The sequence below is a fragment of the Orycteropus afer genome, unplaced genomic scaffold (genome assembly GCF_000298275.1).
Source record: "Orycteropus afer afer isolate SDZICR_OR568_19922 unplaced genomic scaffold, OryAfe1.0 scaffold00311, whole genome shotgun sequence".
Lineage (NCBI taxonomy): Eukaryota > Metazoa > Chordata > Mammalia > Tubulidentata > Orycteropodidae > Orycteropus > Orycteropus afer.
Genome location: NW_006921898.1, coordinates 2,281,880 through 2,305,906, shown reverse-complemented (window position 1 = coordinate 2,305,906; position 24,027 = coordinate 2,281,880). Strand labels below are relative to the sequence as shown.

The 24,027-nt window shown below is 56.6% G+C and overlaps 3 protein-coding genes across 3 annotated transcripts in view; 1 reads left to right on the top strand and 2 right to left on the bottom strand.

The window, feature by feature from the left end:
• The window catches only part of SETD2 (SET domain containing 2, histone lysine methyltransferase), a 199,066-nt gene extending 198,778 nt beyond the window's left edge, over positions 1 to 288 (top strand). Inside the window, 1 exon segment of the mRNA XM_042782420.1 lies at positions 127 to 288. Within this exon segment, the coding sequence (XP_042638354.1) occupies positions 127 to 288 (162 nt within the window).
• A 3,484-nt stretch (positions 289 to 3,772) lies between these two features.
• On the bottom strand, positions 3,773 to 5,694 carry LOC103206309 (death domain-containing membrane protein NRADD-like). The gene is made up of 4 exons (XM_007951753.1): positions 5,652 to 5,694; positions 4,442 to 4,625; positions 4,184 to 4,326; positions 3,773 to 4,092 (listed from the first exon to the last, which is right to left on the bottom strand). The coding sequence occupies exons 1-4, from the start codon at positions 5,692 to 5,694 to the stop codon at positions 3,773 to 3,775; spliced, it is 690 nt and encodes a 229-aa protein (XP_007949944.1).
• A 2,407-nt stretch (positions 5,695 to 8,101) lies between these two features.
• Positions 8,102 to 24,027, bottom strand: part of NBEAL2 (neurobeachin like 2) — a 29,973-nt gene continuing 14,047 nt past the window's right edge. Inside the window, exons 11-54 of the mRNA XM_007951752.2 lie at positions 23,750 to 23,833; positions 23,241 to 23,339; positions 22,172 to 22,773; positions 21,958 to 22,090; positions 21,751 to 21,870; positions 21,213 to 21,534; positions 20,911 to 20,993; positions 20,730 to 20,822; positions 20,360 to 20,534; positions 20,092 to 20,225; positions 19,506 to 19,665; positions 19,234 to 19,336; positions 18,913 to 19,066; positions 18,665 to 18,823; positions 18,310 to 18,469; positions 18,042 to 18,127; positions 17,350 to 17,865; positions 16,524 to 16,702; positions 16,270 to 16,429; positions 15,841 to 15,978; positions 15,365 to 15,721; positions 15,130 to 15,279; positions 14,831 to 14,988; positions 14,526 to 14,650; positions 14,304 to 14,439; positions 13,627 to 13,787; positions 13,196 to 13,536; positions 12,999 to 13,094; positions 12,504 to 12,628; positions 12,276 to 12,416; positions 11,991 to 12,121; positions 11,762 to 11,871; positions 11,542 to 11,659; positions 11,344 to 11,441; positions 11,153 to 11,269; positions 10,341 to 10,430; positions 10,145 to 10,254; positions 9,823 to 9,995; positions 9,622 to 9,716; positions 9,270 to 9,386; positions 9,014 to 9,172; positions 8,790 to 8,938; positions 8,286 to 8,421; positions 8,102 to 8,203 (exon numbers count right to left, since the gene is read on the bottom strand). Of these exons, the coding sequence (XP_007949943.1) occupies positions 8,102 to 8,203; positions 8,286 to 8,421; positions 8,790 to 8,938; positions 9,014 to 9,172; positions 9,270 to 9,386; positions 9,622 to 9,716; positions 9,823 to 9,995; positions 10,145 to 10,254; positions 10,341 to 10,430; positions 11,153 to 11,269; positions 11,344 to 11,441; positions 11,542 to 11,659; positions 11,762 to 11,871; positions 11,991 to 12,121; positions 12,276 to 12,416; positions 12,504 to 12,628; positions 12,999 to 13,094; positions 13,196 to 13,536; positions 13,627 to 13,787; positions 14,304 to 14,439; positions 14,526 to 14,650; positions 14,831 to 14,988; positions 15,130 to 15,279; positions 15,365 to 15,721; positions 15,841 to 15,978; positions 16,270 to 16,429; positions 16,524 to 16,702; positions 17,350 to 17,865; positions 18,042 to 18,127; positions 18,310 to 18,469; positions 18,665 to 18,823; positions 18,913 to 19,066; positions 19,234 to 19,336; positions 19,506 to 19,665; positions 20,092 to 20,225; positions 20,360 to 20,534; positions 20,730 to 20,822; positions 20,911 to 20,993; positions 21,213 to 21,534; positions 21,751 to 21,870; positions 21,958 to 22,090; positions 22,172 to 22,773; positions 23,241 to 23,339; positions 23,750 to 23,833 (7,155 nt within the window). The remainder of the gene's footprint in view (positions 8,204 to 8,285; positions 8,422 to 8,789; positions 8,939 to 9,013; positions 9,173 to 9,269; positions 9,387 to 9,621; positions 9,717 to 9,822; positions 9,996 to 10,144; positions 10,255 to 10,340; positions 10,431 to 11,152; positions 11,270 to 11,343; positions 11,442 to 11,541; positions 11,660 to 11,761; positions 11,872 to 11,990; positions 12,122 to 12,275; positions 12,417 to 12,503; positions 12,629 to 12,998; positions 13,095 to 13,195; positions 13,537 to 13,626; positions 13,788 to 14,303; positions 14,440 to 14,525; positions 14,651 to 14,830; positions 14,989 to 15,129; positions 15,280 to 15,364; positions 15,722 to 15,840; positions 15,979 to 16,269; positions 16,430 to 16,523; positions 16,703 to 17,349; positions 17,866 to 18,041; positions 18,128 to 18,309; positions 18,470 to 18,664; positions 18,824 to 18,912; positions 19,067 to 19,233; positions 19,337 to 19,505; positions 19,666 to 20,091; positions 20,226 to 20,359; positions 20,535 to 20,729; positions 20,823 to 20,910; positions 20,994 to 21,212; positions 21,535 to 21,750; positions 21,871 to 21,957; positions 22,091 to 22,171; positions 22,774 to 23,240; positions 23,340 to 23,749; positions 23,834 to 24,027) is intronic.

The following is a 24,027-nucleotide window of genomic DNA, read 5'->3' as shown; positions in this document are numbered from 1 at the left end:
TGGTGTGAAGGGCCTTAGGGCAGTATAGTAGGCTGGGTTACCATCCCAGCCCCAGGTGCCCCCACAGCCCCCGCATATTATTTCTACTCTGATTGGTGACTAGTCTCTCTTCCTGTGCCTGGACAGCTGACTCATGGCGTTATGAATAAGGAGCTGAAGTACTGTAAGAATCCTGAGGACCTGGAGTGCAATGAGAATGTGAAACACAAAACCAAGGAGTACATTAAGAAGTACATGCAGAAGTTTGGGGCTGTTTACAAACCCAAAGAGGACACTGAATTGGAGTGAATAATGGGGCAAGGGTGTGAAGGCAGCATGGGACAGACTCTAGGGAGAAGAAATCCTGTGGGCCCTCTCTGCCCTACCCACTGTCAGGGCTTGTGCTACTGATGACACGTCACCCTGGGGAATTTCAAACCCTGCGGATTTCAGCTGAAAGCCACAAAAATGAATTCCAATCTACAAGTGATCCCTAGTTGTGAGCTGCTGGGGGTGCAGTTAGAAGCCATCCAGAAGCAAGGGTTTAGGGAAGACCCCTCCCTCTGAGACCCTAGCCCAGGCCTGACCCCCACTCTCAAACCTGGGTCTCCTCCTCGGCGGTGCTGTCAGCGCACAGACCCATGCGCATCCCTCCCACAACCCCCTTACTCTGACGATCTGTATTATATTTTAATGTATATGTGAATATATTGAAAATAATTTGTTTTTTTTTCCTGGGTTTTGTTTGGTTTTTGTTTTGCTTTTAGCTTCTACGTGCTAGCATCAGAAGACGACTTTGTAAGGATGGTTTAAGTTCTCCTGCAAGGTTTAATTTGTTATCATGTAAATATTCCAAAGCAGGCTGCCTTGTGGTTTTGGCCAGCCTTGTGCTATGTTGATAAGATTGATTTACTGCTTAAAATCACTTTACTTTATCCAATTTTTACTGAACTTTTTATGTAAAAAATAAAATCAATTAAAGAACTTGGCATGTGTTTTCCTTAAAAGTTAATCAGCTGTGATATGAGTGTAAGTGGGTTAGGGAAGAGTTGGTATGCTCATACATAAGCATGCTTGTTGTATAGTGGTATCATTGGAGAGAAAAGGGACACACGGTGGCTTTAGGTGTGTGGCACCTAAACTTCAAATCCAAGATTAATCCTTGAGATTAGTTTATCACAGTCCTTGTTCCTCATAGGTCCCCCTGTGACTGACACTTGTGGGCTTGGGATTTTGTGGCTGTGCTCAAGGATGGGGTCTACTTGGACAGACTACAGAGCAAAGGAAAGCACCTTGAGGTCTCCCAGGTGCTGGGCTTCTTCATAGTGGTTAACAGGTCAGTCAAGAGAAAAGTAAACGGGTTTCCCCCTCAAGCCTTCTGGCTGGAGAGAGCCATTGAGCTTCTTCCTTTCAGAGGCTCCCCAAACCTACCAGAATGCTGCTTTGATGTTTGGTTTCCTCTGGAACCCAAGATAGGACTCCTATAAAGGGTTACAGCACAGGAGAGGCCAGCGTGGACAATTTGCTGGAGACTGCAGTGCTAGGTGGAGGCCTCCCCTCTCCCCCATGGGCCAGTTGTCTGAGCAGTGAGGAGGCCTAAGGGCTTCAGGCCAGACTGGGGCCCTTCTTTGTAAAAAGTCTGATCCCCCCTGTTGCTCACAAGGGCCAATGCCTTTGGGAAAGAGGCAAGCAAGCCCAGGCTGTGATTTGCCAAAACTGCCTGAGGGGATAGTACTTAGAACACTGCCTGCCTGATAGCACTGTGCTGAGCTGAAGGAAGGTTGGGTAATCTACTTCCATAATGATACTGCCTCAGAAACCAAAGGGAAGGGTCGCTGAGTAGATCGATCGGACTCGATGGCAGTGAGTTTGGTTTGTTTTGAGCATTTGAGGTTTAGGATTGAGCTCATTTGATCCTCACAACCCTAAGGCACGGGAACTGGCACTGCTTAAATGAAAAGTTCAGTAACTCATCCACCGTCTTTGTTTTAAAGGGACTGTTAAAAGACTCCCTATTTTTGACATCAGGATCATCAGACATGCTACTTAAAAACCTGAAATATTTTCCCATGATACTGCAGTCTTCAAAATGTAACAGAAGCATATTATTAAATATCAAATGAATGAATCATAATTGACTTAACCCTCTGACGTTTCTCAGTTGTGTCTGTTGCAGAGAATGTCTGAATGTGCTTAAACCTCCCTTTTGGTTGGGACTGCACTAGAGGGGTGCAAGTCACATGTACTGGCACTCAAACTCATGGTTGACTTGAAGTTTTTGCTTTCAGATTTTCCAAGAATACTAAAGTCATTAAAAGGTGGTGATGAGGGAGCTAAGAAGGCAGGACAAAGTTTTTTCCTTTTCCCCTACCCACTGACACCCTTAGGTTCAAATCCCCCAGGTGGTGATAAGGGGTACCAGTTAATCTGGAAACTCTTTCCAGTTCTTGATGCAGAATTTCAGTTCACATTCATTGCTGGCCCAATCCTCAGTAGCTTTGCGGCCACCATCCTTGCTTTCCCTCCTGATCATCAGGGTTATTGTCCAAGGGTCATCTCAGAATGAAGGTATCTATTCTTGTCTTTATTTGAAGGACAGTTTATAGGGTTAAGCAACCCTAGTGAACTGTTTTTGAGAATAATAGAACTAATATCCTGTGATGACTTTGGTACTCAGAAAACAGCCAATTGCAACTCACTGCAGCAAGGGGAAAGGATTTGTCCTGGGGTTCTAAGTGAATCACTGGGCAACAACTAGATCTCCCACCTGCTCAGGAAGTGGCTGTACTTTTTGAATCCTCTGATAGATACCAGGGACTCCATAGCCATTGTTTCTTCATAGGCAGGGTCTGTCTGCTCTCATGCCCCCCTCAGCACAGTAGTCAGTCTACCTGGCTCCTGCCTTCAGGGTGGGCATGTGTGGAGTACAGATGGCTTGGCTGCAGTTGCCCTGTCGTGACCTGCCTTTCAGGTGTGTGAGACACCCCACCCACTCATCCTTGGCTTGTATGGAGTCCACATAAGCAGTTGTGAAGTGTGTTTGTAACTCTCGCCAGAGCCTGGAGTGGGGGTGTTGTAAGGAAAACTCTTTTTCTCATCCAGCGGCCCTTGGTATCTAGCTTGCCAGGACCAGCCTGCCTCCAGCCTTGCCTTGATGCTGGTCACAGCATGCGTCAGGAAAATGATCTCAAGTCCAGGGCTCCTCAGTACCAACCTGGGAGTCTTAGGGCTAGCGGAGCCCACTGAACACACCATTTTTTTGTTGCCAGCTAAGGAAGCTGAAGCTCAGAAAGGCGAACAGCTTCCAAACATGATAAAACCAATGAATGACAGGCCCAGGACATGACTCCAGACTGTGCTTTTGTCAAAGCCCAAGAGTCTTATGGGAGGATGCTGTCTGCCACCCTAGGGCCCCAGCCCTTTTCTGGGCCTCTGCCTAATACCCTCAATTGCCTCACAGGCCCAAGGAACTAGATGGAGCCAGCACCAAAGTCCAAAGCCTCATTTAATACAGGATACAAAAGTAGCAAAAACAGCTTAGGTTAAAGAGGGGAACAAACAGGAAGGTAGGACCACCCCCTCACTACCTACTCCCTCTAATCCTGGTCCCTGTCCCAGAGAAGGATAGAACAAGGGAAGATGAGTAGTTGCCAGATCTTTTGTGTTTCTGGGGAGCACAGCAGGCTGACACCCACAGTGCCAGAAAGGCTAAGAAGGGAAGGTTTATGGGGAGTTAGGGGAGGTGGGAGCACTAGAGCAGGTTGCCTGAGAGGCCAGGATGTAGAGGCATAGCTCATACCACAGGACAGCCCTCAGCCAGGGGGCTCAGGACCTGGGCCACATCTTCACGGTCCATGGCAGCCAGGGCATCCTCTAGTACTTGGATGGTGGCTCTGTTGCCTTCCCGGATAGCCCAGTCCCTCAGTAGAGTGTAGGCTGGAGCTTGGCCCTGGGCCAGGGTCTCCACAGCCTCAGCCCTATAGCCCAGACGGCCAGCCAGGCCCTGCCAACCCTTATCGGGTTCACCCTGCACCTCCAGGAGCCGCTCCACTTCCTCTTGCTGCTGCCGAGGGAGATGAAGGTAAAGTCGGCAGCCAAGCTCAGGATTTGACCCTGTGATGTGAGACAGAACATGAGGGTCAGACAAGGGCCTGGGCAGTAGAGCAAGGCTGAGCCACAAAGACTATACTGGGGAAGGACTCACCGTGGCTCAGGATGCAGGGTTCCAGGCCACTTGGAGAGTCCAGGAAGATACTGCTGTCCTCACGCACCTGGTCCCTGTCAAGGGCCCCCAGCTCTGCAGTCCGAGCCTTAGCCAACTGCTGTCTTTGCTTATGTGAACGCCAGCTGTAGGGAGCAGGGGTACCTGCCAGCCTGGTTCCACCTTCTCCAAGACAGGAGGAGCTGGCTGGGAGTCCAGACAAGGAAGGGGGTGCCACAGGGCGGTGCCCAGACCACCTACCACTTGAAAGCCACGTAGGCCAGCAGACCCAGGACCACAGCAGCCAGGAGGGCACAATAGACTGGGATGATGCTGCTTGAGGCCCCTGGAGGCTCAGGGGGGAATGGGGAAGAGGTATTGGGGGTCAGGGCTCCCCCTGCCCCCACCCACACCCCTTCCCTGTCCTGCCCCATCAGGATCTTCTCTGTGGAGGAAAAGGACAGACAATGTCAGGGGCAAGAAACCAAGCCTAGGATTTCTGATCCACTTCACATAGGCCCTGCTGCCTAAGATTTGAAAACAGTAGTCTTCACTGCATAGAGTCAAAAGGTCATAACTGAAGAAGCAAGTTGACTGGCCCATTTTCCCACCCTCATCTCCTACAGCCTCCCCTTGCTTATCACTCTGGACACCTCGCACTTCCCAGATGTGTCCAGCTTTCCTATGCTGCTTTTGCTGTTCTACCTTTTCCATCTGATAAATGGACAGAAATCCCCTTCTCTGGGAAGCCTTTCTTGATCTCCCAGATCTCTCCATTTCCTGACTCCCAATGCACCTCTTTTATCTTCCATGGAAAACTGCATTACCTTTTATGACCTAGGGTCCCTGGGTGGCACAGTTTGTGTTTAACTACTAACCGAAAGGTTGGCAGTTCAGACCCACTCAGTGGCACAACGGAAGACAGGCTTGGCAATCTGCTTCCATAAAGATTGCAGCCAACATTGACCCAGGTCACTTTAGTTTTGTGTATTTCACTGTACATAAATTGTTGTTGTTGTTGTTATGTGCTATCGAGTCGGCCCCGACATAAATTATATTTCAATAAATGTATTTTTAAAAAAGATTACAGCCAAGAAAACTTAGTTCTACTAAGTAACACATGGGTCACCATGACACGGGCACGACTCAACAGCATTGGGTTTGGCTTTTGGTACCACTGTACTAAACTATGTGTCCTATCTCCTACTAGGTCTGGGCTGTGAGAGCCTATTGATTCATGTTAGTACCTAGGGATCTGCGCACAGACCTTATAAATGTCTGCAAAGTAAAACAACTAGAAGTAAATGCTATTTTTTTTCTGCCTGGGAGGCAGCTGTCCTCCCAACCTAGTACAAACAGGGCACAAGGAATGGGAACTCGAGAGCCTGTGACTGGGCTTGTATGTGACCCATCCAGCTGAGGTACCTTCCAGCCTGCCTAGTGCCTAAGATGTGGATTGAGAGGTGCTTACCTATATGGGCCATGTCCTCCCTGTGGCTGGAGTTGTGAAGCATGGCTCTGCTGCCAGGCAGGGACCTCTGGAACTACATCTTTAAAAGGGGTTGGAGTGCCATGTGCAGAGCCCCGACAAGGGAGCTGAAAGGCTTCTGAGTCCAGATGACCAGGGGGGGAAAGCTCAGGCCTGACATCATAAATTCCTTGCGTAGTTTGCCTTCCTGCCCTGCCACATCACTCCATCCTGATTCACTCTGGAGCTGGTACTCCTCCTCCTCCCATCTGGACCCGTTTCCTTTGTCAGATGGGGCGAAGGTCAGATCCCTGACAGAGCTGACCTCCAGGTGGTCAAAGCCAGAAGGACCAGGGTGCAGCCCAGGATGGAGGTTAAAAACCACCATGTCTTAAAGACTTTAGCAACACCTGGTGTGAGTCCAAGGATGGCAGAGGAGGACCAGGAAGACATTTCCTCCAGCTCCACCTCAGCCAGAGTCCAGCCAAAGAGACGGGCAGAGAGACTGGCCGGTGGAAGGCTCACTCCCAGGCTTCTCCACATTAACCCAGGAACCCAACACCTAAGGCCCCAAGGCAGCACTTCCTGAAGTGACAGTGCTCTCACCCCTGCTTCCAGGGTCAGTGTCCAGCCCTTACCTCCTGCTCAGAGGCTGACAGGGAAGGGTACCTTGGTGTGTTCACCAAGGGCAGAGGAGATGCCAGAGGGCCCCTAGTCCTGTCTTACCTGGTATTGCAAGAGGACCTGGAGGTTGGAAACCTGAAAGATAGGGTCACTCATCTGAGTACCCATGAGGACCTGCAAAGTCAAACCTGCTGGCACCCACCTCCTGAGGCCTGAGGAAGAGGGGCCCCAGGTTTGGGTGAGAGGGTATCTGCATAAAGAAGGGACAGAGAAGATGACCCAAGGAAAGGCCCTGTAACTCTCCAACATCCACAACTTCACAAACATAGCACAGTCCACTCCAATCTCACTTCCCTATAGGCCCTGTGCCTATTTGTGTGGCTAAGTGCAAGCCACCGATATGGCCAAGTGGCTCTGGGCCAAGGTGTCCCTTGCCCCATGTGAGGTGTGTACGTTTGTATGACCTCCCACATGAGGGGTCCTGGTTGGTGGGCTAGCTTGTGACCTCGCAGCAGCAGCAGCAGCAGACAGGCCTAAGGTTCTCCAGACCCCACTCCGAACTGCAAGATTGGAGCCTTCCCCTATCCCCAGACCCACAAAATATGCATGCACAACGTAACACCCAACAAGTCCAATCTACCCTGACTCCCCACCCACATCCCAAAAAGCGCCAGCCCCATGACACACAATACCCACAGGGCCGCGAGTCTCGAGGTGGGGAACAGAAAGAGCCCTTGGCTCCCTCTGCCCAGCAAGACCCAGAGTTCTGTCCCCTACCCCTTCCTAACCTGAGGCGTCCGCCCCTGCGTGAGTCCCAGAATCTGCTCAGCCTGGCGGGGCTGGGGCGTCTTAGGCCGCTCGGGTCCCCTTGAGCGAGCGCACGGGCGTGAAAGACCGTGCGGAATCCCTATGAAGGCCAGGTTCTGTTCCGCCTCAGACGCGAGCCAGCGACGCAGGGCGGGACTAGGGATCGATGGAAAAGGGGGCAGGAGGCTTGGGGGCGGGAAGGGCACTCTGGGGTTGGAACCAGACCGACGGAGGCGGAGGAGGAAGACCCGCCCCCAGTCTTTACCGTGGGCCTCTTGGGGCTAGGCAGGAGCACCCCCGGCACCCGACCCTGGGTGGCCCCGCCCACACGCCCATACTAGACGGGGTTGGCGGGAACGCATGAATGCCGGGCAGCCGGGACACAGTGAAGGACTGAGGCTGCAAAGAAACTACGAACCGGGAAGAGACGTCGGTGCGCGGGACAGATTAGGTGCGCGGACCAGAGGACCAGGGGCAGTGAGGCTGAGTAAACTGAGGCCCCAAGTCAGCAGATGCCACGCGAGGGGGGCCAGTCGACCCGGGAGGGAGTCGTGGGCTTGGGGAACACGAGCCGGGATGGACCAAAAGGCAGAGACCTCGAGGTAGTGATCACAGAGGCAAAGCAGCTACAAAACTAGGCCGAGTTTATTGCCAAGAATGGAGGAGCCGGGCCGCCTTCAGGAATTAAGGCCACGGCCCGGCCCCAGTGCTTCACCGGGACGGGGGAGTTCGGGAGCGGAGAATCCCCGCCCCAGACTGTGCAAAAAGTGCTGCTTTGGCCTTACGAGGCCAGATGGGATTCAGGGCAACCCCTCTGCCGGCGAGGGACAGGACTTCTGGAGTGACAGTTCCCCCACCAATCCCTGAGCTGGGCGTGAGGGTGGGGCCCCGCCCACCCCCAGAGCACGGGCCAACTGCCGCTAAGTTGCCTCCTCTTTGGCGTTCCCGCCGACTCCTGGGCGGGGCCTCCAGGGGCGGGACCCGCCGGGAGCCGGGCCTGAGCAGCTGGGCTGGGCAGGCCCTCAGCGCGCATCACTAGGGTTGTACTCTGTCTCCCCGGATGACACCTGGGAGATGCGCCGTGAAGACCGCCACAGTTTCCGTGCGAACTGACCACTGCGCACCTGGTGGGAGTGGGAGGGTGTGGAGTCAGCTAGGGCCACCCCATTTCACCCCATGCTAGGCCCATTCTACCCTTATCCTCACCTCAGAGGGCTGTCCCGCGCCCACCACGATAAGCTTGCCATCCTCCAATCCCACAAGCACGTGGCTACGCTCCTTGGTCACAGCCACACTACGGATGGGCACCTTCATAGGCAGGGGAGGCACGGCTGGGAGCAGTCTGGGGGTGGGCAGATAAACAGAAACTCACAAGGGGCCTAGACTTCCAATTGACAATTGTGTCTATTTCCTCCCACATGCCTGAAGAGGAGCCCACCTGTTCCTGGACATTTTAAGGATGGCTAAATTTTAAGGATGGCTAAACTGATCCTGAAGGGCATCTCCCACAGCTGTGTGATAAGGGAGGCCCAGGGCAAGATCTCCACATTGAGGAATGAGGGGACAGGCAACAGGCCTTGAAGACTGTGCCCATGGACATTTAAAGAGTATGTGGGTCAACTGGAGGGGGCGAAGGGTGGTACTCCCTAGTATCCTCTACCAATGACCACCACCCTGAGGGGCCATAAATCCGTAAGTGGTGGGGCTCACTTGTTCAGGTGGAGGATGTGCAAAGTGCATTGGGCTGTGCCCAGCAGAACAAAGTCCTCAGTCACAGCCAGGGCTGTGGGCTGCTCTGCCAGGGGCAGAGAAGCCCGCAGCCTCCCATTCACTGAGTACAGGTACAAGGAGTAGGTGACCTGGAGGAATCAGGTGTCAGCAAGGACAGAATCCCTACCACCCATGTGCCTTTGCTAGGCATCCCCTCCTCGTACCTGGGCCCCTGGACGCTGCCGTGCTGAGCTCTGTACCACAATCTGGCCCTCAGATCCCAGCACCAGGTAGGACACAGGTCCAGGCAGTGTGGAACCTGGGGGACGCAGTGCTGCCACAAACTGACCACGGCGTACAGTGTGGATGATCACAGTTCCATCCTGCAGGAAGGTAGCTTAGGGTGCTAGGCAGGGGCCTCTGAGCTCCAGGGGCAGTGCCCAGCAAACCGCCCTCCCCAGGGCACATTCATATGCACACCTCAGATCCAGACACAGCCATGTCGAGTTCCGTGTTGATGGCCACACAACTTACTGCGGTCTCATGCCCGTATAGCACCTGCAAGGGCTTTGATGCCAGCCCTACTGACAGACCACCCTGTGGGGAGCCGGAGCTGGCTCAGGACTCTGGGCATCCCACCAACCTGGCCCCCAGGAGACAGGCTCAGGAGAGCAAGGCCAGTGCCAGTAAGCTGGAGGGTTATGGAGCTAAAGCCTTGCTCACAATAATGGAGGGAAAGAGAATATGGGGGCAGGATTGGAGGCTCACTAAGGGGCAGATGGGCTGCAGGTCTGGGCTATGGAAACCATCATGGGCTGCCCACCAGGCATACCTGCTGCAGAAGCTGCCACACCATGCATGTGGCATCCCGGGAGCCTGAGATGAGGTAGATGCCACAGGTGTCCAGTGCAAGGCAGGTTACTACATCTGCATGAAGAATGAACAGGCAGAACACAGTAGTCACACACTCTCCCTAGCCACCCTCAATGCCCCACCTGCATGACTCATCCTCACCCACTCCTAGACTGTTTACCAAGGTGACGGTTCAGCTGATTCAATAGCTTGCCACGGGGCAATGCAGTCACTCGAAGGCTGCCATCCCAGTGGCCACCACTGAACAACAGCTTTCCGTCGGGGGCCACTGCCAGTGCTTGCCCACTCACACCACTGTCTGATACCCATGGGCCACTCAGAAGTCGCTGCATCCTGACCCAGGGAAGGGGGATGATAGGTGAGGCCAGGCCATGTAGGAGAGACCCAGGCCCTCAGGGATCTTGGCCAGACCTCTCCCCAGCAACCAGCCTGCAGTTTGATCAGGTAGGGAAATGACCCCTACCCACAGCCCCATGTCCTACTTGGGGCTGCCCATGGTGGGGTCTTTGCTGAAGCTGAAGTAGTTGCTTATGTTGCGGTCATAGGGCAACCAGCTATGGGTGCCCAGCAGCCCATTGGCACTCACGGTCACCTTCAGGGAAGAGCAGGGAGAGGTAAATTACAGACAGAGTCAGGGGAGATACGGAGCTAAGGTGGGGCTCCATCCACTGCACTTACCAACAGGTCTGGAGAGCCTTGGGTGATGAAGGAGTGGGGTTGCCGATGGGGGACCATGGCCAACACCAGGGGTACACCATCACTGACAACCTGTAGAACAGAGTGGAGGGCTGGCTCTGCCAAGTGGCCAGCAGGAACCCTCACTGCACTATCTGCTCCCTGAGGTAGCACCCTTTCCTCTGCCCTCAACCCCCAGGGACCACAGGCTAGGAATCATAGAGGCAGAGTTCCCCCCTGAGAAACTGGCATCTGACAAATGAGAGAGGAGCCAAAACAAGGAAGATCCTTCGGGAGTCTCAAGGTTGGTCCTGTTCCTCTCATCCCATTACTCCATGTCCCCTTAGCCTGCACCAGGGGACAGGACATCAACTGCCATAGAGTCGATTCTGATTCATGGCAACTTTGTGTGTGTCAGAGTAGAACTGTGCTCCACAGGGTTTTCAGTGGCTGATATTTCAGAACATCACCAAGCCTTTCTTCTGAGGTGTGTCATGCTAGACTCTAACCTCCAGTGTTTCAGTCAGCAGCCAAGTACATTAGGGGAGCCTAAAAACCAGTAAGGCTGGAGGCAATATTCTGGGTGCAGGCAAGAACATGAGGGAGGGTGCCCCAAGCTAGATCTCTCCCTAAGGCTTTCAGAAGATATTTAGGTGGGTCAACACCTTGTCCTGGCCCTCACAAAGAGGACAACCCCCCTCCACTCCTCTCACATTTAGTTCTTTTTTCTAAAATCAGTGACCTCAATTCAGACTTCCCAGCTGCCCCAAGACGTTGGTGAAGGCAGGGTAGAAGTTGAGGCCCTGCCCTCTTACCTCCGCAAAGAAGGCCTTGAGCTGGTCCAGGTGTTGGAAGATGTTAGGAGAGTTAGTGTCGAGACGTGCAAGGCGATGGGCTGCTTCCTCAGCGGAGAGCCGGGCTGGATGTGGCTCCTGTGGGTGAGTGGCCAGTCGGCATCCCAGCAGAGGCATCCCTGATCCATGGGCATTCTCCAAGCAAGCCTTACCTTCAGCAGCTGACAAGGGGTCTGCCCAAAGTTGCTGATAATGCCCTCCAGAGCCTTCCGTTCCCGCTCATCTGCCACATGGTCCAGGTCCACAGCTCCTGGGCAGGCAGGTAGTACTATCAGTCTTCCCTCTGTGTTGTCTGCATTCACTCTTCCTCACCTGTCCTCAGCCCTCACTGCATCCAGGACACCACTAACCCTCATAAGTGCAGTAATAGAAGACATTGAGGGCCTCCTCAGCTGCAGGCCCCCGCTGCTTGTAGCCAAAGATGAGGTCGATCCACTCATGCAGGTGGGCAGACACGTACTCTGATTCCTGGTGTTGGGGAGGGAGTGGTCAGTTCTTCCAGAGACCACTCACTTGTACCATGACCCTTCACTCCTGGCCGCCCTCCGGTCTGTGTGGTCACCTCCTCACCAGAGCCTGGCGGTGCTGCTGGATGAAGTCCTCAGGAGAGCTGGCCCATGGTGGCAGTACCACATCACCCACCTTCTCATTGCTCAGCTGGAGGCAGCCCAGGTCAAAGCCTAGCACAGGGGCCAGGTGAGCTGCACCCTTGTGCCATCCTCACCCACTTCCCTGCCACCCAAGCCTGTGCCCTCCACCCTCATATCCCCCACTACCATTGCCAGCACCTCGTTCCTACCATTCTGGTTCTCCAGGAAGTCAGGGAAGTAGAAGAACTCTGGGATGAGCTCCTTCACATCAGCGGGGCTCTCTAGGCGGGTCTGCCAGGCAGCAGCCACTGAGTGGAACTGCCGGTCAGAGCAGTCAAAGCTGGGGAGGGCACAGGGGCTAAGGTGAGGTGGGAGAACAGTGACAGGGAGGGAGAGGTGTGGCCAGGGGAAAAGAGCCAGAGGCAGGCCCAAGATGTCTAGAGGACCCCCGCCTGCCCCTACCACTGCTCTCCAACACCCACACCAGGCCGCACCGGCCACTCTGCAGCTGGACATGCAGGGAAGTGAAGGGCTCAGTGCGGATGAGGTAATGCATCACACCCGCTGCGTTGGAGTAGTGGGTGCCGTAGTGGAATCTGTCAATAGTGCCTGCCGGATCTTCAAAGCTCTCGTACCTGAGGCCATGAGTCAGGGGAAGTCAGCAGACGCTCACCCCTTGCCCGTCCCCACCCCCCTGAACCCAGCCCTGCCCACGAGCTCACTTCTCCCTCACGAGCTGGGCATGCTTGGGATTCACCACACCGATAGGCTTGGACAGGTCCCGGAAGACAGCTGGGTTGCTGAGGTCCAGGGTTGGGGACACATAATCCTGCAGGACCCAGGGGAACTGGCCGCCCACCCAGGCAGGGGCTGCATAAGGGTCCTGTCAGCCTACCTTCCCACCCTGCCTTGCCCTCACCCTCAGGAAGACAGTCACAGGGTCCATGGGTCCCCCAGGGGAGTACCAATTGAAGGGGCAGGATGGACTGTCTTGGGAAAGGATTCCTTTGGGGAGAACAGAGGCCTGAAAAGGAGGGGAAAGGGGCAGGGAAGGGAGCTAGGGAGCATGGCAGGGATCAGAGGCTAGGTCTCAGACAGCACTGCACACCCAACCCAACACCAAGCTCATGGCACAGCACACCGGCAAGTACCTCACTTGGTGAAACAAGGGCTGACAGACCAGAGACAGTGGGTAGGTGAGTGGATGGGGCTCTCACCACAGGGTATTGAGACAGGTCATTGTAGGTCCGCCCCGCAATGGTGTTGAGTTGCATCAAGTACTCGAAGTTGGATATCTCACGCTGTACCCATTTCTGGGGGCAGGGGCAGGTTAAGAGGTGAGCCAGCTGGGCTGTCTAGCACTCCCTCTTCTTAAGGTCCTGAGAACCCTCCACCTCACACCTCAGGCTGTCACCTGGGTAAGTCCTGAAGCACGTAGCATTTCCTGGGGTGAGCGGCTGCCTAGGTAGCCTTGGGCGGGGGGCCGCAGACGCAGGAGGCATGAGTACACCTGGTTCCGTACCTGGGTGTGGGGTAGGATGGAAGGGAGCAGGGTCGGGGTTGAGATGCAGTTGGGCAGACTTGGGGTCTGGTTTAGGGATGAGGCTGGTGTCCCACCCACCTTGCGAGGGAAGTTGAGGAAGTAGTTGGCCTGATCGATGAAGAAGAGCTCAAGAGCTGAGCGGCGCAAGTTGAAACGCCGCAGGTGGACCTCCCGAAGCTGGGCCAGTGGACGCCGGAAGTCATGACCAATACCTATGGGGACGAGTAGTGGGTATGGGAGTCACTTGCCCCAGATCCCAGCCATCCCTTGCCATCCCCCCGACTCGCTCCACCAGGCCGCACCCTCCTCGGTTTCCACACGCTCAGAGCTGCAATCGTAGAAGTACATGTGCTGTGTGGTCACCTCCAACAGCCCTGGGACCACAGCCACCACTGTGACCAGCTGGCACTCGGCCGACAGCACCAGCTTCTCACGCTGCTCATCCAGTTCCGCTGCCTCCATCCTGCAGACCAGCACCCACCTCAGGCTCTAGGCTCAGGGACCCCCACCCAACACACCCAAGAGCCATATTCCCAGAACATCATCCATGGCATGAGGTGTACACACTCATGCCTTGAAGAGGAGCTGCCCAGGGCCTATCATCCACAAGCCTCAGCCCCCACCCACCCTCTCCCCAGCCTCTGAACATCTTGCCCTGTTCCCTACTTCCCCAGCCCAGCTCTTGCCCATTCCTGTGGGCTCCAGTCTAGTCTGGTCCATATTTCTCAATCTTCTCTTGGGTGCCCAGCCAGTAAGGAACCACCAGCAACCCTACTAAAAGACTCTCCCAAACATTCCCACCTAATTTTGGTCAGTTCCTTCAGGGTGTTGAGTCTGACAACAGAAGAAATGGACTGGGGAGTTAATCTCATAGCAGGCATGCACACACACGTGCACTGGGGCAGAGATCTGACCTCCAGACCCCTTATGCACCCCTTTGTCAGACCTCTCAAGGGGCTGCAGGCCAGGTGCCACTCACGCCATCTCCAGTGCGGCCATCTCATCCTCGCCTAGCTGGTCTTCCTGCAGCTCCTCGGGTGGGGTGCTGACCTTGGCCTCCTTGGTCACTGCCAAAGGCAGTGAGGCCTCCTCGGTGGGTGTCAGAGGGCCCTCCCCTGCAGTGTGGATAAGGACACTCAGCCAGAGTTCAGCAGGAGAGGCATGTGAGGTTGGGTGGAACCAGCTCAGAACAGCTCCTCACCCAGGTTGTCCCGAAGGGCACTGGCTTCCAGGTGAGGATCAAAGTGATGGTTGGGAACCAGCTTCAGACGCATTCGGGAGTATGTCTCAGCATTGGACAGCTTCCAGCGGGGGGTGGGAGGGTCCCTGTGAGTATGTCCCCAGTGGTAGTCACAGGCGGGTAGAAGGCTGTTGACCTCCTCATCCCTCTAGAGCCTCAGTGACCCACCCAAGACCCAGTACAAATGAAGTCTGGCTCTCTATATTCCATCTCTGCCTACAAAGTCCCGCCCCTCAAACCCTGACTCTGCCCGGAGTCCCACCCACCTCAGTGCCCATGCTCCACAGGGGCTAGAGAGCTGGCACCACAGTACCCCCCAGTGTAGCAAGGCCGTGGAATGCTGGGCCGCCTGTTGCTTCAGCACAGCTGCATAGCGAAGCCCCTCTAGGCGAGTGCGCCGTTGCATAGGTTCCAGCACCAGCTCCTAGACGATGGGAGGGAGGGAAGGCAAGTCAGTCCCATTGGCTGCTGTCTATTCTGCCATCTCTCCACTCTGCTCCATCAGCCTTCTCCACCAGGCACACTGTATAGAGCAGCACCCCGCCCCCCACCCTGGGCCACCCACCTGGAAGGCCCGCCGGTTGTGGGTACGCTCTTGCTGGCGCCGCTGCCCACTGCTCATGAGTGTGTCATAGCAGGCGTTCCAGAAGCCCGACATGAGATCGTGACTCTTAGCATACGTGTCCATTTCAAACTGTGACATGGTGGGCTGCACCTGGAGGGTTGGGCAAGGAGAAGAGACACATGTTCAATGTGGCCCCCACCTCCCAATTCTTGTCCCCAGCCCCCACTCTAGGTACCTGCTTATCAATGAAGAGGCGCCATTCAGGTGTGGCACAAAAGGCCTGGAAGTCCTCGAAGAAGGTGGGGCTGCCATTGGTGGGTGGCAGGGAGGGCAGCCCCCACTGCAGCCCCAGTGGCCCATAGGCACGGTCCAGCAGTGTGCGCACCAGGGGCACCAGCCATGAGCAACGCTCTGAAGCCACAGCAGCTGGATTTGGGGACCCCACACCTCCGGCTGCTGTCTCAGAGGAGGTATACAGTGCTCGCGCCAGAGCTGCCTCCAACTTAGAAAGCACATAGCAGGCCTCCTCACGGCGCACAGGCACTGCAGTCTGCAGCAGTGCATGCAGCTTCACGTAGGCCTGGGCATGCAGCTGTGGGAGGAGAGGTGTGGGTGTAGCTCAGCCTCTCCTGGAGCTCTCTACAACTGTCATCCCCTCCCTGCCTCTTCCATCCTTGCCCCTACCCCCAAAAGAGTGCTCAGCATGTTCACCTGTGGGTCTTCCAGCAGTATGTAGCCAAGCACCAGGCGCAGACCGATCTGTGCCATCTCCCGGAGATTTGCTGTGCCATTGGCCAGGTGTGGCCAGGCCCCCAGGCGATCAAGCAGGCTGCATACGCCTTCGAAGAGCTGCCACACATGACATAACTGGCACACGTCACCAGGCAAGGCCAGAAGCCCATGGGAAGGGAGCCAAGGAAAGGTGTGGGCAGGGGACAGGTAGGGTAAAGAAGGATTGTGTACACAGCCAAGTTCACGCTCACAGACAGCATGTCCACAGCCATTCACCTTATTAGCCCAGCTCTGACACTGAGGCACACGACTATATGCATGCACTCAGCCACCTCCCCAGCCCGAGGCCAGCAGGTGCTCAAGCACACGGGATGTTCATGCAGCAAACACCCCACCAACCCATCCCACCTTCTCACTCCACAACTCCTGATTGCCATGGCCCTCGGCACACAGGAAGTCCTGCAGCAGGCGCAACAGCCAAAGCACCTGCTGGGTGAGGCTGGCCAGGACCCCCAGTGAGGCTGCCTTGATGTCGGCCAGGGCTGACTCTAGCATCATCTCCAGGAGGCTGTGGGTAGGCAAGGGACTCAGGTATCTACCTGACTACCTTCTTTGTCCCCAGGTATCCCAAGGCCCCTCGCCCTCCCAAGTTGCCCTCTCACCTGCGCTTGATGTAGTCTGGTGGACGCACAAGTGTGGCTGAGGCCCCCAGCTGGGTGAGCACTGAGAAGACCTGGCCCCGTTCCCGCCAAGCAGTCTCATCACTGCCTTCCACGCCCTGCCAGGTCACTGAGAACAGCACGTTGGTGAGCAGGTTGCATAACTCCTCCTCAGAGGTTTGCTGTGGGCACAGGTCAGGGGTGTGAGCTCTGAGCTGGGGAGGGAGGGAGTGAGGCTGACCCCTGCACCATCCTGCTCAATGCCCCGTGCCTGTTCTCTATTAGGAACAACAGGGGCCAAAGGATTTAGCCAAAAGTCAGCCCAGCACTGAAAACCTGGGAGAATGGTGTAGTTGCCTCAGACACTATCTGAATTGAAGGGGGGAATCCTGGGGTCTCAGTGGAGTACCAGGACATGAGGCAGTTCACAAAATTAACCCGCAATCCTGATCCTATGAACTATCTCAGAATTCTCTGGAAGAACCCCATAGAATGAGACCCTCCTGCAAACCCCAACCCAGGATTCTTGCTCTGCTTCCCTTAGGCTCTATATGGTCTCTGTGCTATAGGCTCTCTTGGAGGCCCTTGGGAAGCCTGGTCAGCACTCCCATACTGGTTCACCATGACCATCCTATTCTGGGACCCCACTTGGGAACACAACTATAGATGAGAGCAACAATGGGGCAGCACTGGGTTCAATTGGCAGCTACAGCCCTGGTGTTAGACAGGGCCTCACATTTGCAGAGCCAACATTGCCAGACCCATATGCCAAAGGCATCCTCCTCAGAGTGCAACACAGCACCATGCAGCAGGGGTGGTGCTGCCTCACCTGAGGGTTGCTGGTGTTTGAGGTGTCATCCCCACTAACGATGGGCTCCAGGAGGCTGCCATCCTCCAGCACATTGGAAAGGCTGGAGCTGTGGCGGCCATGGGCAGCAGGGAAGGGCCGTGGCCCATCCAGCGGAGAGGGTGTGCCAGGCTGGCTGGCTGGAGTCAGAGTCCCATTGCTGCTGCCCCCACCGGCAGTATTGCTGGAGCCCACACTGGCCCGTTCCAGGCCCAGGTCAAAGTGGGTGCAGAATGGGGAGAGAGCCTGATAAAAGGCATCCGGGTCAGGGCAGGAGGGCTCTGAGGGCAGGAAGACGTCGGAAGGCTCTGCAGGTGACTCAGTAGGTAGCTTGTGCAGGGTTGGCTCTGGAGAGGTAGGTGGATCCAGGGGAAAGGGTGGGGGAGCACCAGCTGTGGTGGACTCCAGGACATACAGCCGGGTCAGCATGTCCTGCCAGCCAACCTGGCGGGCCAGAAGCCGCACTATGTCTGGCTGTTGGTAGATGAGGTGGAAGAGCTGCCGAGTCAAAGCACAGCAGTGAGGGACTCATTCGACCATCTGCCTCCAGAGACCCCTTGTCCTGAGGTCTTTGCAGGAGAGGCCTCCAGAGACCCCTCAACATAGGCAAACAAAATACAGTCCTGAAAGTAGAAGTCTCCCACCCACCCCAAGCTTTCACCTCCCACATTCACCTGGCGACAAATGTCCAGGCGGATGCTGAGGTCAGCCTGGAGGGACAGCTGCACGATGGCCATCAGATCTGACAGGTTCAGGCTATCTGGAAGGACAACAGAGAACCCTGAGGGACCGACCCCAGTGGGGGTGGGAAGAGAGCTGGGCTCCCCTGCTGGCTCAGCTCTGGCCCCTCTACTGCCACCTTCTTCATCCCCACCTGCCCTGTTTCCTGCATGCATGTCACCCTCTCACCTGGCCTGCCTCTTGGCCCCAACCAGACTGTACCTGTCCCCAGAAACAGCTTGCAGAGGCCCTGGCAGAGCTGTGGGGAAATAGTCCCCTCAGGCAGACAGGCAATGAGACCCTGGAGACCACACTCTCGAAGCCGGAGCCGCTGGCGGCTCCGTTCAGGCAAGCGCTCGTTCTGCTGCAGTCTTCGCAGGATCTGTACAGATATTATTGAGGGGGAAAGAGTATCGTTACCATAAGAGGGGAAGTCACCATGCAGGTGTGTGGTTCCAGGAAAGGCCTGAGAAGGCAGCTTTATCCACTGGCCCCAGGCCTGTGGCACCCTCTCCTAGAGCCCAGGCAGGGGCCACAGTGAATGGCAAGCCGGGGCCAGGGGATGAGTAGGATGTACCTTACAGACACGGTCTGGTAGCAGAGGCAGTGATCTTGGCCGCACCAGCAGTGCCAGCAGCACTTCAAGGTTCCCAGGCTCCAACAGAAAGATTGCCAGCGGCTCCTGTGCTGGTGAGCTGTGCAGCAGCGCCAGCAGTAGATCCAGTGTGCCTACCACCTAGGGATAGGCACCCAACATGTGGTCAATACCCCAGCCCTCACCTGGCCCTCAACCTCACCCTCACCCTTACTCAACTTTCAGCCTACCTGGACATCATCACCTGTGGCAGCCAGGAAGCTTAGCACGACCTGCATGTCATCAGTGGAGAAGTTCCGCACCAGGAACTCCCGAGCCAGGCCCAGGAGCGAGGTCTGCACAGTGTGCAGTTCATCAGACACAAGGGGGCGCTCCCGCTGCGGGCTGGGCCGGTCCCAGTAGGCGCGTACCCACCCAGGTCCAGGAGCAGAAAGTGCAGAGGGGAGAGAACAGAAAGAGCAGGCAGGTGAGCTAAGGGTGGGAACGGCCCTGTCCGCAAGCTCAGGGGCCAATGTCAGTCCTCCAAGGCCCACCTTCCCCTCCACCCTCACCTGTAGTGGGTGCGCAGAACATCAAGGATGAACTGGACCCCATACTTCTTCCGCAGCTTCTGTCTGTGTTCACGGACTATGCTGGACAGGTACTGGATGTGGCCTAAGTGGGTGTCAGCAGAGGTCTCAGGGCCCCAGGGCAAAGCTGTATACCTGCAGACCCCTCCCCTCCTCCCAGGCAGGTATGTTCCCTGAGCCCTCCCAGGGCCAGTCATCTTAGAACCTCTACCACCCATCCTGCAACCAACCCCTACCCCCATGCCCTCACCTACCGAGGCGCACAGTGAAGTCGCTGAGGGTCCAGAGGTGAAAGTTGAAGAGCAAATGCTGGTAGAGCAGGTACAAGAGGGGCCCACAGCCCTCAGCCGCCACCTGCTCCATCAGTAGCTGGGTGGACATAAGCACATTCATGTCCATGGCCCAGCGTGGCACCTGGGGTAGAAGATGGAACAGAGTAAGATGTTAGGGCCGTGCCTGTGTGCCATGCAGGCCCCCCCGCTTCAGCTTCCACCCTTCCCTGCATAGGCAGACGGGCAAATACATGACCATGACCACCCTGCTGCAAACCTGTATGGGTCTTTGCTACCTCCTAAGTGCAAGCTCCTCAGCCTGTTGTGCTGGCCCTCTGCACTGCCCCAGGCTGGACTGCCTGTACCATCCCCTCTGCGGACTGCCCTTTCCCTAGACCCTGTCAGACAAAACCTGTCCAGACTTCCAAAGCCCTAATCAAATGCCCCTTCTGCTGGGCATTTCCTGACAGACCAGGTACTAGGTTCACCTGCCTAGGTCCCTTACCCTATCCCCTTGGTCAGACAGAGCACCCCTCTTGCCTGCTCCCCACCACCCCGAAGGCCACACCTTGCGCAGGAGGGCTCCGATGATGGCAGGCCCCTGGCACTGCACCAGGCTCTCCTGGTTCACAGTGTGGCCCTGCAGGAAGTTCCGCAGCATCAGCAGAAAAGCAGCCACTACGTTCTTCTCCATCCGCGCCTCTGCCAGCCACCAGGAAGGGGACAGGTGTGTGTCAAGGGCCTGTTGGTGATCTTAGAGACCTCAAGCATTCTAGTCCTCCCTTCCCTGCTGTCATGTTGTCCCCCTTCCCAGCCCAGGTGCCCGGGACATTTACCTGAGGACTTGCCCAGTGGGAGGAGTAGGCCCTGGGTGTTGTGACCAGAGGTTAGCTCGGGTCCCACGAGGTCGTGTGTTTCGGCTGGGCCTGCCTCAGCCTCCTGAGGCTGTGCGGCCACTCGCTCCAGCAAGGGCAGCAGGGCACCCATGCCCCCTATGCAGTTCACCACGTCCTGAAGGCAGGGGGCAGCAGTGAGAGGGCAGCTCCCAGCCAGGTTCCGGTTGCTCTCCACTGGGACCCTGCTCTACCCTGCAGACTCTCCAGCCTGGGAATCCAGATCCAGGCAACCCTCCTAGACTATAGCCCAGCACCTCAAACTTCCCTGTACACACGTGTGCCTCTTGCACACACATGCACACATACGTACCTTTACATTCCAGGTCTCCACTCTATGGCCTGTCAGGCGACCATCCAGCCCGTGGCCAGGGGACAGGTCCAGGCAGATGTTGTTCTTGCAGGCCTGGGGACAAAGGGGCAAGCAGGTCAGAAAGGGCAGGTAGAGGTGGGGGCAGGCAAATGGGGTGTGGGAGTCACCCCCACCCCCATACCTGAGGTGAGTAATGGAGGAGTAGCTTGGTGCCAAGCTCATGCAGTTCACCCTCTGGCTTGAAGGGTGCCATCTCATTGGGCCCTATGGGTGGCCAAGAGCTTCAGATATGGCTGAGCCTCTGGCCAAATACCATCCAGAGCCTGCCTCTTCTTTGTATGACAGGAGGACAGACCTCCAGAGATGCCTTCCCATCCCTGGACCCCTAGTGTCTGGCCTGGGCACCTTAGAAGTCCCAGTCACCTGGGTCTTAGGGACAATGGGGTAGGGGCTGGGGTGGGCAGGGTAGAGGGTGCTACATACCCAGAGTACACAGGACCTTCAGGGGCCCCGCCTGTAGGGCTTCATGGAAGATGGCCACAGCCCCCAGCTCACCCTCCAGGGACGTGGGGCTGCCCCACCGAGTGTCCTGTGTGCCTGCGAGGGTGGAGCTGATGCTGCTCTCCTGCAGGGGTGCCGCCAGCCCGGACCCCCAGCCCAGTCCTGTGGAGGCCGGGACTGACTGGGAGCGGGTGAGCGAGGGGTGAGTGTGAGCCAAGGCAGCAGGGACTGGTGGCTCAGGCAGCCCTGTGGTGGTAGTCGTGGTGCGGTGCCCAGCAGAGCCAATACAGCAAGAGGAAAAGGGCTGCAGAGCCAGGAGTGGTTAGGTCACAGCGAAGCCTGGGGCTCCACCTCCATCCCCCCACCTGCATCCACCTCCATCCCCACAGATGCACACACCCCAAACACTGACGTCTGAACACTGTCGGGGAGAATACACAGAGACTCGAGGCCACACCCAGCTCACTCTGCACCAAGTCTCCCCACTAAGCCCAAGGCCCCCAAACCCTGCCTGGCATACCTCACTGAGAGAGGGGCAGCGAAGTGGTGCTGTCTTGACCAGATGGCCATCCTTGTAGACGTGGACCAGATTCTGGCTGAAGGGCCGGCGCCCAGGCACATGAACGATGGCCACACAGTGCTAGAACAGAGGCCATGACGTCAGGCTGTGGGTTGGGGCTTGGCACCCCTCACGCCTTCTGCACCTCACGAGCAGAAGGGGGCTCACCCAGGCTGAGTCAGTGAAGGACACTTCAGACAGGCTCATGGTCAAATACTCCTTCCGGGTGCACACAGCCACCACTAGGGTCCCAGCTGCCGTGAAGAAGGCCTCAAACCCTGAGCCGCTGCTGGTGAAGAAGCTAGGGGCAGGCCAAGCCAGTTACATCTGCTTGTGCTCCTGCTCCCCCGGTACCATGTCCCAACCCCTGGCTGTCACCCACCTATACAGCTGCTTTCGCTGGAGTGGACGTGTGGGGGCTGGGGCAGGCACTATAGTCGTGGGGTGCAGACAAAGCCAGGCATGAAAGGTGAAGCTGGGCCCAGGCCAGCGCTGCACAGGGGGCACCATGATGCCAGCCATGCTGGGCGTGAGGTCAAAGTAGCGCAGAGCACGGGCAGGACCTTGGCGTCGGGCCATGCCTGACAATGCACGGATGATGGCACCTGCGTGCCGGGCATCCTCAGCCTCATTTCCACCTGGCCCCAAGTCCAGTCCTGGAGGGGGTTGCAGCAGGCGACGCAGCTCCAAGGGCCTCAGTGACACACTACCCAATGCCTGCAGCAGTGCCAACAGGTGCTCCTGGCAGCGGGCCCCCAAGGCACAACCTGTGCTGAGGGTCTCCAACAGACAGCCCACCAGGCCCGCCTGCACACAGGTGGCACGGCTGGCAGGGCAGCTGTCGCAGACCCACCAGAGGCGCTGTGCTAGGAAGAACCGCAGCTCAGCTGTGGGCAGTGATGGCAGCCACCGCATGAGCACCAGCAATGGCTGCTCGTTGAGGATTGGTGGTTGCGGGCACATGCTGTGGTCACCCTCCACAGCCTGTGGGTGGAGAGAACGTGACAGTCCTTAGGCAACTGTGGCACAGCACAGGCCACCCTGCCAACAGTGGGACTTCCTGCCTCAGTTTACTTGCCTACAGCATGGGAAAGCAATAAGCACCACCCCATCCTGTTCACAGGTTGTATTTGAGCTTCACTACTAACAATAGACACTTAGCATTGCTGACCTCCCCGACCCTGAGGCTCTGCTCTTGGCCTGGATTGGCCAAACCCCAACTGCATGTTCCAAGAATGATCCTCCATGCAGAGGCTTCCAGGGCCTCATGCAGGCCTGAATACTCACTCCAGTGAGACTGACACATGTGGTTGGGCCACAGGTCACACTGCGTACTGGCCACAGTCAGCATGACCCTCCCAGGCAGAGAGCTCACCTTCTGTGGGGGCCCTGACCCCTGCCATAGCCAGACTGGCTGCTCTGGGGACCCTGACCTCAGCCTCTGCCCTCACCATGTTGAGCAGCTCTTGCAGCAGCCGATGGGTTGTGGGGCCATGGCTCTGCAAAACCTCCTGCAGATGAGGGTAGCCGATGCGCTCCTTAAACACCTCCTGGGCAGAGTTGTGTGAAAGAGAGAGTATCAAGTAGGTACCACTGTATGCGGGCCCATGACAAACTCACACCACATGGAACCCTGGAGGAAGCCTCATCTTTTGGGGCTCTCTCATCCAGCTCTGCCTCTGAGTCTCAGTGCTAGTGGGAGCCAGATCAGAAGGTTGCAGACAGTGGTCAGCCCACAGGTGTCTTTCCCTCCCCAGACCTGGCCCAGGCTACCTAGCTCCCAGGACAGACCAGTGAGCATGCCCACCCAGTAACTTGAGCTGCCCTCTGGAGGGCAGGATAGTCACTTGCTCTGCTATAGGGAGCAGGGTTCATAACGTCTGCCTAGTTCAGTTCTGGGCACATGAGGTCAGCTTAACCTCCACCCACCCCTACCGTGGCCACATGACAGCATCTTCACCTTAGCCGAGGGGGAACCACTCATGATGCAGGTCAGCACCCGGACGACGTGGACTGCAATGGCATCTGTGTCCTGGTCCAGTACCTTGGAGAGGAGAGGGGCAGTTAGAAAAGGCAGGAGCCAGGGTGTCACAGCTGACAGCACCCTTCGGGAAAAGGTATACAGGGCTAGGAATGCGTGCCCAGGCAGGCAGCTAAGCTGGGAGTCCTGGGAGTGTAAGAATGGATCAGCAAGCCTGTCTGGGCACCAGGCCCTCTACTCCTTGCCTGGTCTGCTGT